A 1,443-nucleotide genomic window follows, 5' to 3' on the forward strand; every position below is an offset into this window, starting at 1 on the left:
TATAGTATAATCAAAAGTTAAATTTTCTCTCTTATTTAATTTATTTTATTTTCATTGCAAAGGGTACCGAATGGTAAAACTTACTCACATAAGGTGTTTATACTCGATCAATAAATGCAAGACATGTGTCTTTTATATATACGTTTATCACTTAATTATGATTAAGTGGTATGTATTCTTATATCATTTGTAGTCAACTATGATTAATTGAGTGTAAACGCTCATACTTCTAAATATTTTACCGCAAGTGTGGGTCATGTTTGAGACTAGGCACAGAGTCACAAATGAAATTGGAAAATAAGCTAGCAACTCTGGATTTTCTTGAACCCCAACCATATGTTCCAATTGATGATGAACTGAAATACTACACTTTGACAATCCAAAATACAACAAAATCATGTTGCATTAGGCACAAGTACAAAACAAAAAACCAGGCAAAAAGGTACAATATAATTAACTAGCTAAAAAAAAAGAAGGAAAGTACAAGGAGCAACTATTAATCAGTAATTACCAGCAGAACTTATAGTCTGATCGGTGATAGTTTTTCACACAATAGATGCGTGATTCTCACGGATTCCTTTACCTTTCTCTTGCCCTTCTCCATGTTATAGAGAAACTTAAAATTTAATAAATTAAAATAAAAATAATAACTACTACCAAGTAATTAGTGCATAGAGGGAGTTCCTCTGAACATTCTTTTTTTTACAAATTTTCACGGACCAAGCTTGAAATCAATATGATTATCAGTAAATCTAACTCCCCCTTTACCTCCACTACTCTTATAAGGCTTAGCCCCCTTATAATGATGATCTCCATGTGGTGCAGCCACTTTAGAACTTGCAATTTTCTTATCAAATCCAAATTCAATATCCCCTCCTCTTTTAGTATGAAACTCATTGTGCTTATTATGCTTTCCTTCTTTTTGTTTTTGTGGTTGACCCTGACCTTTCTTCGCCTTAGGACCATTGCTTTTCTTGCTGCATAGGCGTCCCACAACACAAGCAATAACGGATACGACAAACACTATAGCCAGGACAACAAAAACACTCACAAATGAACCATTTGATGCATTAGGAGAAGAAGATTGAGTTAGTGGGATATTGTTTGCTTGGTCAGGGGAATTGTTTGGATTGTTAGGATATGCTTGAACCGGTTGTTGTGGTTTCAATTGATCCATTGTTTTGGAATTTCGGTTGAGACGAGTATTTAGGGTAGGTAGGACGGACCTCAACAGAAAACTGAACAGAAAACTGAAGAGTAAATGACAGCAAATGATTAAGTTCAGTAGTTCGACTGATGGTGTGGACTTGTTTTTAGACTAAGGTTGTGTTCTTTGAGTGAAACCAAAGGAAGATATTGGAGAAGTAAATGGGGATAACAAGCACTAGCTAAGGTAACACTTATGGGAATATTTCATTTTATATATAAAGCATGATTCTTGAT

General features: G+C 34.4%; 1 protein-coding gene across 1 annotated transcript; it reads right to left on the reverse strand.

Annotated features, from left to right (window-relative positions):
* Positions 1-316: 316 nt before the first annotated feature.
* On the reverse strand, positions 317-1,437 carry LOC107846846. The gene has a single exon (XM_016691119.2). The coding sequence runs from the start codon at positions 1,175-1,177 to the stop codon at positions 713-715; it is 465 nt and encodes a 154-aa protein (XP_016546605.1). The 5' UTR covers positions 1,178-1,437; the 3' UTR covers positions 317-712.
* Positions 1,438-1,443: the final 6 nt, after the last annotated feature.

This window comes from Capsicum annuum, chromosome 11 (assembly GCF_002878395.1).
Source record: "Capsicum annuum cultivar UCD-10X-F1 chromosome 11, UCD10Xv1.1, whole genome shotgun sequence".
In the NCBI taxonomy this organism is placed as follows: Eukaryota; Viridiplantae; Streptophyta; class Magnoliopsida; order Solanales; family Solanaceae; genus Capsicum; species Capsicum annuum.

Bases quoted from the DNA above. Each gene is read 5' to 3' on its own strand.
- LOC107846846 (XM_016691119.2), bottom strand. From the start codon at position 1,177: ATGGATCAATTGAAACCACAACAACCGGTTCAAGCATATCCTAACAAT.